This window comes from Pygoscelis adeliae, unplaced genomic scaffold (assembly GCF_000699105.1).
Source record: "Pygoscelis adeliae isolate BGI_AS28 unplaced genomic scaffold, ASM69910v1 Scaffold306, whole genome shotgun sequence".
In the NCBI taxonomy this organism is placed as follows: Eukaryota; Metazoa; Chordata; class Aves; order Sphenisciformes; family Spheniscidae; genus Pygoscelis; species Pygoscelis adeliae.
Window position 1 is genome coordinate 2,837,456 of NW_008825072.1, and position 16,344 is coordinate 2,853,799.

Genomic DNA, 16,344 nt, shown 5'->3' on the forward strand with positions numbered 1-16,344 from the left:
GGGAAAGAGAGAAAGGGGCAGGGGGGTTGTGGGGAGCCCGGCCCCTGCTTTATTTCCTACAGCTGTTAGCACTCACTATGGCAGAGAAGACCCTTAAAACCAAGTTTAGGGAAACACTTTCCCCAGAAGCTGTGTCTGGCGTGCTTCCAGGGGGATGCACATACATCCAGTGACGTGTCCGTGCACCCCCCAGGGAGTGCTCTGCAGACTTGGAGTGGGTGAGGAATTACTGTTCTTGTTTTCATATGGGGAAGGTGAAGCAGGGCGAAGAAAAACATTTTACATAAGGTCATGGGATGAGTTGGCTGCGCAGCCATCAGCACCCTCGCTGTTCAGCATCGAAGTCAAGAGAGATGTTGACGTTAAAGGATGGTGTTGGTGCCAAGGTAACGACTCTTTTCTATGGGAGGTCACAATGGCTTACTGTAAACCATTACTGACCTTGAACAAATACTAATCCTGAGTTCTGACTGCTAACCTATACTCTTTATGCTAGAGAAAATTATTTAATCTTTGGCTTTCAATGAAAGTTGGTTCCTTTACCAAGAAGTTTTCAGCATGTTTTTGCCAGAAGTAGTTTCATAGTTTGTATTATAGTCTCATGGGTATATTAATAATAAAACACAACAAAGAAAAATGGCACATGGTGAAGGTTTTAAATGAAGAATATTTATTATTCGGAAGGCTTTCAAGCAACCTAGGTCATTAGATCAATAAAACATTTTAATTTGGAAAGTACTTCCCATTCCTGATGCAGTGTCTCTCTAGAAGCAGTGACTGCGAGGATGGATCGGGGTGGGTAGTTACCAGAGCTGCCTCCGGGCAGCTGATGTTAAGCTGCGGATGTGGCGTGTCCTCCCTTGGCAGGTCCTCAAGGGACCAAAGTGCGTCTTACCCTCCTGTCTTTGTAAATAAGGTTGTTACAAAACCAGAGGAAAGGAAACAGTGAGGGGGTGCCTCTGAGCTGGGAAACGGAGTTCGGGGTCACCCAGGGCCCGTGGCACATTTTGTAAGACACCTCGTAGTAGCCTATGCCGTCTTGAAATAGTGGATGATTGCTTTTCTGTGCCCCTTTCCTCTCCACACCAGCTCTCTCGCATCACCAAGGTATTCCTCGTAGCCAGAACTGAACTGATTTTTCCACCCGAGAAGCAGCATCCTCTAATTAAACTCCGCTCCCCCTCCTCTGAAGCCCGGCGGAAGAGGGGCGCTGGGCAGAGCGGCGCAGGAGGCCCCGCAGGCGGGCGGGGGTCCCGGCCTGCGCTGCTACAGCTGCTGTGGTTCAGCCCAGAGGTGGCAGCATTTCACTGGTGGGCAAAGGAGGCCTGGGATACAGTGGGGACATTCATTTGGCTAAGTGCTTTGGGATCTTTTCAGCCAAAAGCACCGTGTTTAAAAAAAAAAAAAAAAATTAAGGTCATCAGGTGTCTGGGATTTTTGAAGAGCCATCGTAACAGTGGTCTTTTTTTGTTATTAGTTAGTTTACAGCCAAGAGCTGTCCCGTAAATGAGCAATGCGATTTAGGGATTTTTTTCTTTTTTCCTTTAAAAGTAGGAATGCTTGAGACATTAAAGGTGGTCTGGCAGCTTTTGCTGTGAGATTTCTCTTCTTGTTGATCTGTACACTGGCTTTGTATCAACATGAGAGCACCACCTCCATGCAGACAGTCAGGGGTCAGCGCTGTGTGTTTGAACTGGACGGCATGCTTCTTCACACAAGAACACAGTACAGTACATAGTGTGGGGGTTATGAATAATGCGGTAGACTGTTTGGCTACATGGACTATGTGAGCTATATGCAATTAATTAGAAAATAAATTACTGTGGAATGCATAGTTTGCACTTAGCATGCTGTTAGTTATTTACTGATTTTGGAGGGATGGGGAGGAAGATGAACTAATACCCCATAAGCCCACGGTGGATGTAATTCAGATATCAGTTCAGGAGCCAGGTTAATAGCAGGTATGATTGAATTTTTATTGTGTCATTGCTGGGATTAGTGTTAGAGTACGGACAGCCTCAGGTCCTTGAGCTTGTTTAAAGACCTTAATATTTTCCCTCCATAGCTGTATGAACTTCAACGGAAAGAGACGATGGGATTTCTCTTTGTCATCTAGTTTATTTGCGAGGTGGTGAGGTTAATGTGGCAATATCCCATGCTTAGTAAAGAGGCTTTTTGGCTTTAAGCATAGTGTGTGCTCCTTTCAGATTTATGATTTTGACCCCAGCCTGGCATTATCACACTGCCAGTGGGAGTGCAGGGCTGGTTTGAACCTCCAGCTCTTGGTGGTAATCTCTCTTAATTAGTTTACAGTTGAAACAATTGTCCATCTCTTTGCCTTTAAACAAGGGAAGTTTGCTCTATCAGTGGTTGATTTCCCTGTGGGAGGAAATCCTGAGAAAGGTTATCAGGGAGAGAAAAGCTCCGGGCTCCACTTTCAAAGCAATGCCATGTACGAAGCATGCATCAATCCTGTTAGTACTGCTTATTATTTCACAATGGTGTGTCAGGAATTACGGGCACAGACCTTTCTAAGGACTCTTGCAGACCTTTATGCACTCTCATACCGAGTCAGGATTTTGTGGAATTATGTGCTAATAAAAGCTAATTTTACACATTAAATTGCATTCTTTGAAATTGCTCTTTTAATTGCTGATCTTTCCCTGACTTCTCCACAGATCTCTACGAGCCTCCTCATTGTCGACTTTCTGCCAGGGAGCCCTCCATGCCTCATCATTAGGGCTAAAATCTGCCATCACTTAACATAATACACAGAGCTTACAACTGGGAGTAGCCCCCTCCCTTGCACGGGAGCACAGACAATAATGGACACTATAGTGGCAGTGCCAATGGGAGTTTTACCATGTATTTTAATGACTTGTGCTTGATTACATTTGCTAGATTGAACCGAAGTTCATTTAGTAATTGGTATGATTCTTAGAGGGTTCACATTTGACATTCCTCTCTCATTAAAGAGCTCCAACAATGGCTGTTAGAACTTTCATCTCAATGGTGACCCTCTTAGATATATATCCAGTCTTTTTCGTTTGATAAACCACCCAACCCAGTATTCATTAACATTTAACAATCTGTGGCCAGCCCCTCCTAGTACCTTCTCCCTTGCTTTGATGATATAATTAAAAGCCTTCTGTATTATCTCCCTCAGAATGATAAGTCTAGGTGCGTCAGCTCTCAGCACATGCATTGTTTGTTATTCGATTCTCTCTGTATCATCTGTTCCTCGCGACGGGCTCATTTTTCATATGTTGTAAAGATTAGCTGATGGAGTGGGAGATCAGAGGCATGAGAAGGGAGTGTGGCTTTCAATATTAGTAACCAGATGCTCATTTGAAATGGTGATGGAGTTTGCTGTTATCTGTTAGATTATTTGGCTCCTTTGCTTTTACCTGAAGATAAACTGGTTTAAGCACTAGTCAATGAAAATTAGCGTCATCTTTAGTGGCTTGTTATGATAGAGTGCTCTTATCAGTCTGGTTTAGTGTGGCTATTCTCTCCTTGAGCCTGGTTTACAGAAATCGCAGCTTTGTTTATACATGTGCCCAAACTTGCCTGTTTGACCTTTGAAGCTGTGATTATAATATTAATCTATGGGACTATTCTGTTGCAAATCACTTAGGTGGTCTGTATTTCAGAGGATTTTCGCTGTGGGACCTCCCTCTTGTCCAGCATGATGTTCCGTTATTGTTAGTATATTCTACGTTGGAGCCAACTCAGAGTGGCGTTTCAGTACATCTTCTTGTCTGGCTGGTTTTTGTGGGTGGTTTTTTTTGTGTGTGATGGAGCTGCAGCTAGGATAGCACTGTGCTACTGTCTGTCCATTTGCACTGATTTTGTATAACTTTGTTATAAAGTTGCTTAGCTACAGAAAAACTTGGTACAATACTTGCATGCAGATACAAACTTCAGCCCTCAAATCCTCAGAACCCTGCAGTGTAGCTAAATAGTGTTATTCCAGTTTGCAGGTGGGGAGACTGGGTGTGTGAAAGCCGCTCAGACACTGGCAACAGCATCAGCATTTATTGAGGAGTTCCTGTTCTACACTCTTTTGCTTGATGTCTAGCCCTTGCAGCCTTCCCCTGCCTTGTGTTTAAGGGGTGTTGTGGTAGATCTTGAATAGGGAGAGAAGAACTTGGCATTCTGGCACTAAAGAAACTGCGTCCTGTTTGTCATCTTCAAGTTCAGAATTGTTTTTTTCCTCCTATTTTTCCCTCTCCTTCCCATGTTGCATCCATTTCTATTTTTTTTTTTTAAGTTTCTTGCCTTGTTCCATTGTTTTGTTCATTTTCCCCGCTTTCCTCCCTGCTCCATTTCTTTCCATTTGTCTCTTTCACCCATTTCAATAAACTATTATATTCATAATATAAATACAAGGGAGCCCTTTTTCTCAGAGAAGGTATGAAAATTCTTCCTCTCATAAATACACAAAATGTGGAAACCATCCTCAGGATACAGAGCAGGAGGGAGTCTGCTGACTTCCGACTGCAAGACCGCATTAAAATTAGTGGATTCCCTATCCTCTTTGCATAAGGAACATTGCTATTTGGGCTGACTTCCACAGCAACATCTGGGCCACTGATAACATCAGTACTGGAGCATTGCTAGGTGAGCTCATGTTTTGTTAATGAAGTAATCTACTGAAAGTGCATATATCATTTTTTAGTACCACATACTTTACTGCAAAGTGTCCTACTACTATTATAGGAGCTTTCCTTTGCAAGTAGGACTTAAAGAATTTTGTTATAGTTAATAATATGCTTAGCTTGAATTGAATGGCATGCTTGAGAAGTGCCACCTACATTATAAAATTTTAAGACTTGAATACTTTGGTAGTTCAATGCATTAATTGAGAAAGACACTGAAAAATGGCTTACTAGAATACCTGATATTCTCAGTAGCTTTGTTGTTACTAAATATTCGGTGTGCTAGTATTGGTTTAATATCTATATGTATATGCATGCCCAAGTTGCGAGTGATCCCTCTGCTGAGCTAACTAAATAATAAGTGATCATAATCACAAACATCTAATTTTAGCGTGTTCTAGAATAAGCGAAGGTTAGATGGAATATACTAGTAAGATATGTTCATTCAAACTTCATTATGAAATCCAGGCATCAAAGGAGGAAAAATTAAAACAGGACAATTTCAAGTGTGGATTGAAATTTCTCTCCTTAATAGCCTCTGGACTGTGAGTGCAGTTACAGATCTCTTGAACAGCCCAGTGTAGTCCCTGACTGTTGTTGTGTTTTGTCATTTTTAATTTACAAGCTTAATATTCTTGTGGCTTTTCTGTCCTGAGAACTAGCGGCAAGTGTTCAGACAGCCAGAACGCTCTTAAATGAGGCTACAGGTGTGTGGAAGGGAAAGTAATATCGGCATGAAATATCCAGCTGCTTTGAGACAGGTTCCAAAAAGGGTTTCCACTGTCTAAGAGCAGAGAATGCATAAAGTGAAGTAGTAGAAGTAATCAATGAGTCTTTCTGATTTAAAACTTTGCTCTTAAAATATTGAAGCTATTGGAGGTTTCTGAGTTTCTGAAATATTAACCTGCCACTGGTCTGAAAGTGAAGTCTTCCCTGTTTGCCATTTTTTGGCTAACGATGAGAGGGAGTTTTACTGATCTTTTCCATCTTACCGGGCTGGATAGGCAAATGCTTTGTAATTGAGCTGTGGCAGTCATTTGTAACGTGTAGCATAGGAAAGGTGAGAAGACCCCATCTCCTTCCCCTATTCCCCTCCAGGAAGTGTTGGAAAAAGTACAGTAGTGGTGTTGTGTTTGCTAGCAGAACATGCACAGCCTTGCATATTAAGGCAGGCACTTAGCCAGAAGCTTTGAATTATTGTACCCTGACATTACCCACTGTAACTTTTAGCACTCTGGGCCCATTACTTTGGCTTCCTGCCCAGTAATGTGCAATTTCCACTTACATAAGAAGATGTAGCAGGAGTAATGACTCCTTGGAGGAGGTGTTTTCTTTTGCAGCAAATCAGCCCAGGGCCAGCAGGTGTAAGTTTGTAGACACAGTCCAATAATGGCAGCCTGCACTGTTCTCCTCTGTTAATCCAGCAGTAGGTGGAAAGGAGCAGATCTGCCTTTGCAAACTTTTCACTGTCTACTGACTTAATTGCAAAGTCAAGCTCTTGTAAATGGCCATGCAAAACTCTATGATTTTCCTTTTCTTTTTCTTTTCCAGGCACCCCAGAATGCACATCAGAACAGGGCTGATGGATGCCCATCTCTACTGTCTGAAGAAATATGTGGTAGACTTCCTTGTAGAAAACAGGTAAGAAACCAAGCAATACACAAGGCAGTAGCAGGTGTTTGCATTGACATACGGTTCGTACTAGAGCTTTTAAAGGAAGATTTGTTTCATTAAATGGGCTAGCATAAAATAGAAATGTAAAAGACATGAGTTTTCAAAATGCTTTAACTACACTAAAAAGAATGCCAGGTGTTATGTCAGAGTTTCTTATTCAGACCTTTTTTAAAAAAAAAAAAAAATCTAATAACAGCATAAGTGAAAGCTAAAATTTCTGCATCCCTTGTTTTCCTAATGTATCTGTGCTTTTTGGCTGCTCATTTCACCAGGGCTCCCCCATTGTTAGAGCTGTGAATACATTTCTGACCTTTGATTTCCCCCACCACAGTCTGTTTTGGCCTTTGCAATCACCTTTTCTCTCCCCCTTCACATCCACCACCACTGCAGGTGGGCTATCTCTGTAGCATCCTATGTTTTTAGCTTGTGATGTTCCTCTGTCAGAACTCTGAGACCACCCACTGAGAGTAAGAAAAACATCCATTTATGGAAGTAGAGAAGGATCTTAGCTATAATATTTCATGAAACAGACCAAAAAACCCCCCTGTTTATCTTTAAAAAACAAATGAACAACCCCCCTCACAGTAAGTAGTTCAGATTTGGAATGATGTCCTGTTTCTAGACCTTTTGTAGTGCTCTCATGCCCATTACATCTATTGAATACTCACTGAGTTCCCAAGAGTTTTTCTCCCCTTTTAAGTAAGATAAGTAATAAAGGGGCTGACTAAGTGTTGTGTTCATAGTGCTTTTCCTTAGCACATAAACTGACGTGAAAAAACATCGGTGGGCGGGGGGATTTGTGGTAGTCCTGACCATATACAAATCTGGTGATGCAGTTGGACACATGATTGAAGAAGCTCTTCTGGAATAAGGTTGTGTGAGTGAGTTAAAGTGGAAAATCTGTGTTAACCCCCAGGGCAGTTTCTTGCCATGCATAAGAATAAAGCTTATCCGATGCTGTGACTAGCACGTGGGGGCATTGTACAAGTCATTTTAGTTCCCGTTTGTGTATGGGAACATGTCTGAAAGGTGAGAAAGCTTCAGGAGCAGCAGATGATTTAAATCTGGAATAAGCTGTTTATTCAGTGTATTTTAGAAAGTTGGTGACAGGTTGGACTTCTTGTATTTCCTGTGGTAGCATGAAGCGGTGTTTACGGCTTTCTTTTGTCATAATACAACATGTAGAACTCATTTCTTGAAATCCTAGCCATCCACATTTCTGGAATATTAGACATTTCACACATTCGGTTCTTTTTCCCTGGTATTTCATGCTGTTTTGAATTTAGATCATTAGGTCTGTGGGACAAGGACAGTCTTTGTCAGACATGCCACAGTGCGTGACACAATGAGGCCTCTAAGCATAAATAGTGGTAACTTCAGATTTCAAGGCTTTATGCTATTTCCATTGAAACCGGTGAGATCTTTGGCTTTGTCAGTGGTGGCATTTTACCTTGTATTAACCAAAGCCAGCAGAGTGAAGTCCTGCTCTGAACTCCTCCAGTTGCCCCCAAGTCCCCCTAGAACAAGTCTACTGACTTTCACAAGTATGACCAGTTGTTTTTTTGTTTTCTATAGAGAGGTCTTTCTGTCTTCGCTATTTTATGAAGCTGTGCTTCTTTTTTGTGACACTTCCATGACAAATACATAAGAAATGCTGTCTAGCTGCTGTAATTAAGACCGGATAGCAACATCTGGTTTACTAATGGCAGGTAGCTGCTTCATTTTCTCTATTACACACGTGCTGCTTATTCAGTCAATTGAGAGACAGAATCAATTGCAAGTAAAGTGCTTAACTGGCAAATCTGTGGAATGGGACTTTTGCCATGAGGAATAACTTGGGCTTTCAGGTTCCTGGCATTGGTGGGCATTTGCAGCTTGTTTTTCTTCTCTGAGGAAGGGGAGGACAGTGCATACCCGAAGATCATTCCATGTTTGGCAGCAATATGCCAGGACTTTTGAAAGACCCCATGGAATATTTTTGCCTCAAAAGTACTGACATATACATAATTGTTTGGGTTTAAGGATTCTTTTTAATACTTTGTTTTTTAGTCTAGAGAGAACCTACAGTAAGATTTTGCCTCTCTGCAGTTCCGCACCAGGACTGGAGAAGCTCAGATGCCTTGTTTAAGCTGTGCGTGTTTAAAACTAACAGCAGGGACTGAAGCGAACAGTGAAGCTCTTGTACGGTGCCAGGAAGTACTGACACAGTGTACTTCCTCAATATTACAATATTTACATTGTGTTAATATTTTAACAGCGGGGTTTGATGGCAGGCAGAACACCTTTTTTCATTGTTTCTAGCTCAATGAAGCATTTACATTTTTTTCAAACTTTATTTTGACATACAAAAGCAGAAAAGATGTTGCCCAGCAGTAAAAAATTCAGATCCTACAACTGGCTATAGCTCACTCTTTTGCAGAGGAAAATTATGATTACTTCCAGGTCAAAGAATTACATGAAAACTAATGTGGTTATGTATGAGGGATCTGTTGCTTCAAATGGGATGAAAGCCCAGTGTAGTCCGAGCTTAGGTGGAAAGATGTGGCAAGAACAAGCTCTTCCCAAGTGAATGCAGTTTGTATATAGCTGCACCTGTAAGGGTAAATTGCATTCCTCCACTTTGATTGGATTAATATATGCATTGTATGTAAAGTTCAAAGTCACTAGCAACTAATATGAAAACAGGAAAAGAGAACGTGAAATGGCTAAGCCTTTGTTTTGTCCAAGTATATGAATCTTGCTTTAGGGTTTGGGATAGCTTTGTTACATGACACCTCTGGAAAAAGGCTGAATTTATTGTTCAGCTCCAGAATGGAGTCACGATACCAAGGTTTTGCCATCAGCTCGGCCACTGTCTTGCTTTGTGGTACTAGACAGGTCCCTTAATTTTTCTATGCACTTGTTTCCTTTTCTGGGTGGTATTGTTTGGAGAATAATCAGTGTTTGTTTGGCAGCAGTGAGATTCTACTACGGGGGATGTTAGGAGAGGTCAAAATACTGTTTGGTAGTCTGTAACTCTGTTCATAGTCCTTTAATACATTTTCATGAACTTCTTTAGAAGGACTGAATAGTAGCTTCTCCTGCCTGAAGTTTTATTGCACTATAGCAAACCAAACAAATTCTTGAGTTTTAAAAAGCAGAGATCGCTAGTGCCTTTAAATACAAGTCAGAGGAAATGGTCTGTTTATTAGAACCCCCTCAAATATGTATGTCCAGACAAAAATAAAAAATATCATGCCCCTAATGTTGTTTAAACCTGGGGAATTTATTTTTTGGGGAATGAAAGTGCTTTCTCTTTCCTCTCCTAGAAGGAAAAAATGCATTTTGGCAGTTAAAATCTCCATCTCCATCCATCTCTCATTCCGTAGTTCAGCACTGCATCTTAGTGAAATTGAGCCTTCAAGGGTATGACAGTCCTACCCTGTCCGAATTTACCTAGGCCAAATGCTTGTGGTTCCACAGTGACTTGGGGAACAGCTGAAGAAATTCTTGCCCCTACCAGTTTGTTATTCCCTGTGGCTGGAGTTACACCTTCCCTTCTCTCCACACTCCTGCATCACTGGGGCAGGTTGATTATCTGAGTGCTCCTTAATCAGCTCCAGTGCACTGGCAGCCTCTGCCCAGGGGTGCCAGCAGGAGCACTCGGAGCTCTGCCCTGGGATGGGCATCTCCGACCCTGCATCCGCAGTGGATACCCAGCACCGACGACTTCTGGGTCTGTTCCCACTAGATTCACAAGAGGTCACGGAACGTACCCTGCTACCAACTGGAGAACATGGCCTGTGACCTCAATGTGAACAAGCAGCAGCTTGTTTGGGCTGAATTTTCCGCTGATTATAACTGTCCCTGGGTTTTTTTTCTGTAGAGACCTTTGGTTCTTCCCCAGGTTCCTTTCTGCATCAATGAAGTTAGCATTGCTGAGGTTGGTCTTGGTTTGGCAGATGTACTGAGTGAGCCGAATTGGATCACATCTTTGCACGGGAGGGAGGTCAGTTAAAAATCTGATCTCCCTGTATTCAGATGAGAGTTTTTCTTTCCTAAACACTTCCTTTTTCAGAATAAAGCTAACCTGAGGATCTTATAGGTGCTGCGCTTTGTGGTGTGGGGAAGACAGGCGAGCGCTGGCTGTGTGTTGCAGGAGCTGCTCTGCCAGCACAGGGCAGGGATAGCTGAAGGTGAACACCTGCACCGCATGATGAACTGCACAATATTGCTTTTCTTAAAACGATCATTACATGAGCCGAGCCAGCAGGCTAGACAGAAGCAGAGGCTGTAGCTGGCTGGGGGCACGGCTCCACCCCACAGCTGGCGGGCCTCACACCCCTGGGGCCCTGGGGTGGCAGCCAGCACAGTAGCCAGTCCCTTTTTTGGCACTCTCCTGAGTGCTAGGTTGGAATCCTGCCTCGCTGCTGCATTCAGGGCAGATGGAAGAAGAGAGTCCTTATTCCCTTTCCCCTGTGAACTTCATCTGTAGCGAAGGGCAGGATCTAGGCCTGTGCTTTGTGAGCCCGGTGTGTTGCACAGGCATGCACTGATATTTTTTTACTGTGTACTGACATTTTGCTTGCTAACAATCCCAGCAAAGCTGCTAGCAGAAGAAATGTGATCAAAGTGAAATTGCATGGTAGTTTGTGTTCTGTTTTTCCAGAATACTTCTAAAGCTCTAGCTTGGTGAAACAAGATACCTGATGTGGGGGAGGGCGAGGAGGGAGATAGATATAAAGCTACCCCTTCCCCTGTAAAGTTTTAATGTGGAAAATTCAAACTTGCTTTGGAAATTTAAGTGTTGAAAATGTGTGTCTCTGTATATATCCTGTGTATATGCTTAAAAGTATATGTAATATGCATGAATGGCATGTGTGTGTGCATGAATGGCATTGTGCCCACAGTCAGTTGTGCAGGTACAGATGACAACATTTGTTGTATGTGTAAGGATTTCACCCTGCTTGCAGCTGAAACATGTAGAGAGGTGGAGGCTGCCATTTTCACCTCTCATTGAGGTAGACCAGAAAATTCGAAGCCAGATCAAGGCTACCTAAAACAAAGCAGTATGTGATCCTACTTATTGTCACCTCCCGAAAATCACTTTTGTCAAATTTCATCAGTGCAGAGCTTGTCATGAATATGCTAATCAAACCTTAGTTAAAAGTTGGGCACACGAAAAGCTACATTTAAAAATACTAACTTTGCAAAGTTAAGCACTTGGCAGTTAGGAAGTGCCACATCTGAGGCTCCCTGTGCAACCTTTTGCTTCTGTATGTGCCACATATTATGGTACAGTCTCCAGTTATATGACTCTGCATGGTGTTTTTTTTTTCCTTCTGTGACCATTGTATTGCTTCGTTTATGGCCTGAGATGCTCGCTGAAGGAGATACTGTTCAATATTGTATGTAACTGCTGTAGTTAAGGTGAAGGGCACCAGCCTTACTTGCTGCTCGCTGTTTAAACCCTGCTCTGAAGATAAGGTAAATACTTTCCTTTTGGATTCTTGGTGCTCTTCACTGATACTATAATGCTCTGCACACACTTCATTAACTGTCTTTCCAGCACCCTGATTAGTGAAGTAGCAGTCTTTCCCCATTCTGAAAGGGGGAAACGCAAGAGCTGAAGTTTGAAGCATCTTTGTCTTAAGTACGCCATTTTTCAGTCCTTAGTGTTCTACAGAGAGCTCTTAATGTTGAAAGAATCTTTTTTTCCATTGATGATAGCTGTCACAGGGTGACACTGATCATATCAAAAGCACACAATCAGTGGCAACCTGCAGAAATTAGATTTACGTTCAGCATTCAGCAGCATCTGTAAACTCCTCTGACAGAAGGGATTTAAAAAAAAAATAATCAGTTCTTCAGGTATCATTCATTTGCCTTAAATATAAGCAGTTCTTTTCTCCTCTCGCAGACCTCTGCCTTGTACATTTAACACACATGTTCTAACAAATGAGGCAGGCATTCTTCTGCCTCATTACACAACCTTGATTCACCCCCAGGGCATAGTCCATCTTTACATTGGGTGAAGAAGAGATGGAGATTGGGGAGAGGAAAAGTAGGTGAGTGTGTTTTTAAGGATTGTGTCATAATGTGTACACATGAGGTCTTAATTAAGGTTGTATTAGCAACATAGTTATAACTTTTCTTAATTTGAGTGCCCAAACTGTTACCTTGATGTTCTTTTAAGAGTGTGTGTGTGTGTATATATATGCGAATGTGACGCTTTTAGAATTAATCAGTGAGGCTATTGTGACTCTTGCTAATGGAGTAGCTGTTACCAACATAGATTTATTGCCTTTCAGGTTAGCCACCAGAAGGAGATGGGATGCTCTAAACTTCAAAAAATATCCAGCTCAGCCTTTGTAACCTTGGCCTGGAGCATATTCTGTTACTCTGTGGAGTAGTGCATGAGCAGTCCAGTTACCTTGCAAAAAGAGAGAGAGAATGGAGCATGCCCAGCGTAGAAGGACTCAAACAATTTAGCTGCAAAACAGGTCTCTTCCAAGCATATGCAAACAGTGGTTTTTCAGACTTAGCTTGATGTAGTATGGGCACTTTTTATGTTTACAAATGTAATGCCCTGACGAAAAGGCAACCTTGTGCCAAATTGCAAGCATGGAAGTGCAAGAGTTTTTCATCAGAGCAGCTGAAATATTTTTAACATGGACAAAACAAAGTATTTTTCCATAATTTTGTTCTTGGAAATAGCTGAGACATTTTTGATGAAGCTATCCAAAAAAAATCAGCTTGAGGCAAACACCTGGCATGGGTAATTTCAGCCAAAACAGTTAAACTTTGGCAAAGTTTACAAACAGATGAAGACAGAAACCTACAATAGGAAATGCTGGGCAATTTGTCTATACGCACCCCAGTTGCACCACCTCTGAAAGCCAGTCATCTCATTTTTTCTGAAGGCAGATGCCACTGTGTGTTTGCTCAGATGTTATGGCTTCTCTGTTATGCACCGAAGTGGCAATTGCATTTTCTAACATAAGGGCATCTTTGGACTTAATGTCAAAACACTATGTCCACATATCTAAAACAAAGTTGTTAGCACACATCTTCCTCTTATACGTTAGAACATTTTACATACTTTTGTGGTGTCCTTCCTTCTTTTTTTCCCCCCTCTTCCTCCTAAAAGCAAGGTAAAATTTTTATTGTGTTTAATAATGTGTTTTGCAAATCACCATTTCGTCCTGAATCTAGTACTTCTTAATTGTTGGGTGTAGAAGAAGCCACCATTTCCATTGTATAGTCACCTGGGAGCTGGGCAGCTCTGTGGCCAGGAAGAATGATGGAAAGACAAGAATGATAAACAGCAGTGCTGTGGTTATTTCAAAAGGTCTGAGTAAGCGTTCGCAGTGCCTTGTTCTGGGAACGCTGAGTGCTAACATCTTGCTTGCCACCAGGGAAATCCACTTTCCCTCGGGAGCTCTCCTCTCGGGGTGCCCCCTGTGAGATGCTGAGCTGGAGCTAAGGAAACAAATGAGCTCTTCTGCAGTTCTTCCAGCGCTGGCTGGAGAGCTGCCCGCCAGAATTTGCCAGTAGAGAAACTCTTCTCTGAACTGAGCAAATGTGCAGTAAGCTTTATAGCCAAAGTCAGTATGATTTGTTTGCAAAGTTAAACACCGGGTTTGGGTTTTTTTTTTTTGAACTGCTGAAATAAATAAGAGCAAATCGTGTGAGGTCATAGCGCTCTGCCTTTCCAAACTGTTTCAGCTGCAATCCCAGAGCAAGCGTCTCTTCTCTGCACCCCTCTGCTCTGTCCAGAAAGTGGGCCAGCGCCAGGAGGGGAGAGGAAGGTTTGCTGTCTCAGTGCTCTGTATTCTGAGATCTGTGGCTGTGAGAAGAGCTGCAGCAGAGCCACCCTTCTCCCCGATAAAAGGCAGGGGCAGTATGAGATCTTTGAAAACTGGAGGTGCGAGTGACTGGCTCTGAAGCTCCTGCTTGGATGGCTGTGTGCTATGCTGTACACAAAGGCCCCTGCAGGTTTATATTAAGGTGCTGCCCAGACTAAACCAGTGCATTTTTTCTTTTTCCCCTCTAAATGCCTTTTTATCATTCAGGCTGTCACCTGTGTTTCCTGGCAAGGGCTGCTGGCTGGGGGAGGTCTGGCAGAGCTGAACACCCAGCTTTGGTGGTCTTTGTGTGGCTGCCTGAAAGATGGCTTAAAACAGAACCTGCTCTGTGAATACCTGCGAGTTAACATGTGTCAGCCGTGTGGCTGGAAGGTTTCTCCTTTGCTGTAAAGAGAGATTTTATAATGAATACTTTCCTTGTGATTAAAATGGGTAAATAAACAAATAGCTCCTACAGGAAGTATACTGTGTGAAGACGCGGCAAATAGATTGTAGCTTTCCAAACAAGGAAAAGAAGAAGGAAAAAAAAAAAAAAAAAAAAACCTCCCACCCAACCCAAGCTCCTCCTTAGTGTATTTAATCTGTTAGAATGTGAAATGGTAATTTATCTTTCCCATTTCCTTTCCTTGTCAAACATATCCAGCTGTTGGAGCTTTCTCTGCTCCTTACTAGAAATGCCAAGACTTGAAATTTGTTGGTGTCCTACTCCTCCAGAGTATCACTACCATTATCTTTCCATGGTACCAATGAAGCTCACTCTTGAAAATCTCGGGAGAAAAAACCCTAATGATCAAACTAGATTTAAATGAATTATGATTTTCAGCAAATCAATTCTGTAATAAATAAAATTCCTTTTCCTGGTAGCGGACTACCTGGGAGAAGACATATCTCTGGATGTGCTGAATTGGAGCTGATTAACTTCATGAATAACTGCAAATCTTTCTTTTTGAGACCATGATACACTATAGTGGCCATGTGCCTGAGATACTCGAAGCATGCTTGGTCACAGCACAGTATTCTGTGCACGTAAGCTGCTCCCAATGCAAATTTTTGTAAAGTAAATGTTAAAATTTGTTAATTTTGTCCTCCAGCTGTGATTCATAGCATCAGATAATGACCCCTTGGACTCCCTGTGAAAAGTGAATGTAGGGAGGACATGAAAAAGGTCATTCAAATGTCAGTGCAAATATTATAGAATCATAGAAAAATTTAGGTTGGGGAGAGACCTCTAACAGTCTCTAGCCCAACTTCCTGCTCAAAGTAGGGCTAACTTTTGTGTTGCTCAGGGGCTTTTTTTGCAGTTGAGTTTTGAAAATCTCCAAGGATGGAGACTGGGCCTTGTCCCAGGACTGTACCGTTCACTGAAAAGTTGTTTTCTTTATGTCCCAACTGGAATTTCCCGTGTTGCAGCTTGCATCCATTGTGTCTTGCCCCTTTACTGTGCACCTCTTGGAAAAGTCTGGCTGTCTTCTATATCGCTTCACTTTTGGTAGTGGAAAACTGTAATCAGATCCCCCTGCAGCCTTCTCTTCTCCAAGCCGAACAAACCCAGCTCCCCCAGCTTCTCTTCCTGCGTCATGTGCTCCTGGCCCTCTTGGTGGCCTCAGCTGGGCTTGCTCTGATCTGATAATAAACATTAAAAATTGTTAACTATTTTTTCCACTGTTTTATGCAGTTGTAGTTTCCTTGGGTAGCCTTCAGCCAAATTGACTTTTGTCTTCATATGAGATGTGGGTTTTGAAGCAAGGAGGAATGATGATTCTTTTGTCCATCTATGTGCGCTTTTTTCTTTTTTTTCCTTAAGTCATTGCCACTTGGACAGTATCATCCTAAGCATTCTTTCATCAGTGCAGTACATTTTTTTCCACACAGCACTACTCACATGTAAGATAATACTTGGGGTGAAATGATTATCTTACCTTGCTGGACGTTTCCCTGTGAGGATATAATCCTTATATGTGATACCATGGCATATTTCTCTTGCAGTGGAAAACATAATTCTCCTATATTTTCTGCTCAGATGATCTGAATTTCTCCCCAAGATTGTGAAACTTTCAAGAATTTTCAAGATAATGTTTTCCTTTTTTCCCCTCTGGTTTGCTTCTAAATCTCTTCTCTTCCACACCACTTCAGTCACTGACTGATCCTTCTGAAATGCTGAG

The 16,344-nt window shown here is 42.2% G+C and overlaps 1 protein-coding gene across 1 annotated transcript in view; it reads left to right on the forward strand.

Annotated features, from left to right (window-relative positions):
• EIF2B3 (eukaryotic translation initiation factor 2B, subunit 3 gamma, 58kDa) overlaps positions 1 to 16,344 on the forward strand; it is a 105,468-nt gene that overhangs the window by 47,127 nt on the left and 41,997 nt on the right. The window contains exon 6 of the mRNA XM_009326625.1: positions 6,213 to 6,302. Within this exon, the coding sequence (XP_009324900.1) occupies positions 6,213 to 6,302 (90 nt within the window). The remainder of the gene's footprint in view (positions 1 to 6,212; positions 6,303 to 16,344) is intronic.